We start from the raw sequence: 1232 nt of genomic DNA, 5'->3' as shown, positions 1-1232 counted from the left end.
GTCCTGTCCTGTCCAGTATGGTCCACTCTAATGTACAAAACATAAAGATAAGGAGGTTACCCAAAAACAACAGGTGCTGATGAATTTGAAGTCGATGAATCACCAATAATTGTGTCGAAATGCATCAAGTCTGATACATAATAGCCTGATGCTCCACTGCCGTCACCATATTTGAACTTGTAACCACATTGGTTCTGATTTGAACAGACTGAATCAGAAGAATCCGCTCCCAAAGCACACCTTTGGTCTGAACACGATATAAGAGAAGCTGTCGATGAGGTCGAAGGATCAAAGAACTCAAGCTGAATCTGTTACCAGTGAATTGACATGCTGTGTAAAATTTCAAACAGAAATTAAGGGGAAAAAATTTTCATTAACAAATGATGTATTTACTTTGAGTCCACTGGATGTGGGGCAACCATTACAGGAAATGCAACTGACCCACAAAGCATCACTTCCAGTATCTATTTGTACGTAGAATTCTCTAGGAGGACTCCCCAAATGAACTCTTGTATAGTATAGCCTTGAAAGTAAGATTCACAAGCTCCAGTAAGGTCTAATTTAATCAATAAACTATTCCAATACATCAATCAATTAAAATCTGCCCAATGAAAAAAATGATTAACCACTTATTAATTGTAATCCCAACAAAAAATGGTAGGAATTCATGGTTAAAAAGGGCATACAAGTACTTTAACTCTAAATCACATATAGCTTGAGTAGAAAGGGCCAAATTTTATAACAATCATTAATAAAGAAATTAACTTTCTACTTATTATTCATAAAATCATTACAAGTAGAAATTCAAAATCAAAGACTAGGAATCAGTTGATATAATACTGTGCCTTTAATAAATATATATATATGCATACATGCATTCACATATATTTTATAGAGATAGAAACGACGTGAAATCATATATATGCGTACCCTACAAAAAACGGATCATAGGTGCCTTCAACAGGGAGATCAATGACTCCAGAAGGGCGTTGCTGCAAGATTCTGCCGTGTCTAATTAGGTCATGGTTCCTGAGTTGACTCAGCTCCGCCCCCTTGTGACTCGCCCTCTCCAGAGCCAACGTCACGCTTTTCCCTCCACCACCAAGCACCACCTCCGTCACTGCCAGCACCACTATCACTAATACCTGAATTCTTGCCGGCGTCATTTCCTCTCTCTCTCTCTCGTCTTTCCTTAAGTTTCTTTTACTTACAATCTGTAAATAATAATAAAA

At 37.5% G+C, this 1232-nt stretch overlaps 1 protein-coding gene across 1 annotated transcript; it reads right to left on the bottom strand.

Moving 5' to 3' along the window:
* Nucleotides 1–36: 36 nt before the first annotated feature.
* Nucleotides 37–1226, bottom strand: LOC111386042 (aspartic proteinase-like protein 2). Its single transcript, XM_023010473.1, has 3 exons — nt 931–1226; nt 394–523; nt 37–308 (listed from the first exon to the last, which is right to left on the bottom strand). Exons 1-3 carry the CDS (start codon nt 1164–1166, stop codon nt 57–59), a joined length of 618 nt encoding a protein of 205 aa, XP_022866241.1. The 5' UTR covers nt 1167–1226; the 3' UTR covers nt 37–56.
* Nucleotides 1227–1232: the final 6 nt, after the last annotated feature.

The sequence above is a fragment of the Olea europaea genome, unplaced genomic scaffold (genome assembly GCF_002742605.1).
Source record: "Olea europaea var. sylvestris unplaced genomic scaffold, O_europaea_v1 scaffold33908, whole genome shotgun sequence".
In the NCBI taxonomy this organism is placed as follows: domain Eukaryota; kingdom Viridiplantae; phylum Streptophyta; class Magnoliopsida; order Lamiales; family Oleaceae; genus Olea; species Olea europaea.
The sequence above is the reverse complement of the archived record's forward strand: the minus strand, read 5'-3'. Positions and strand labels throughout refer to the sequence as shown.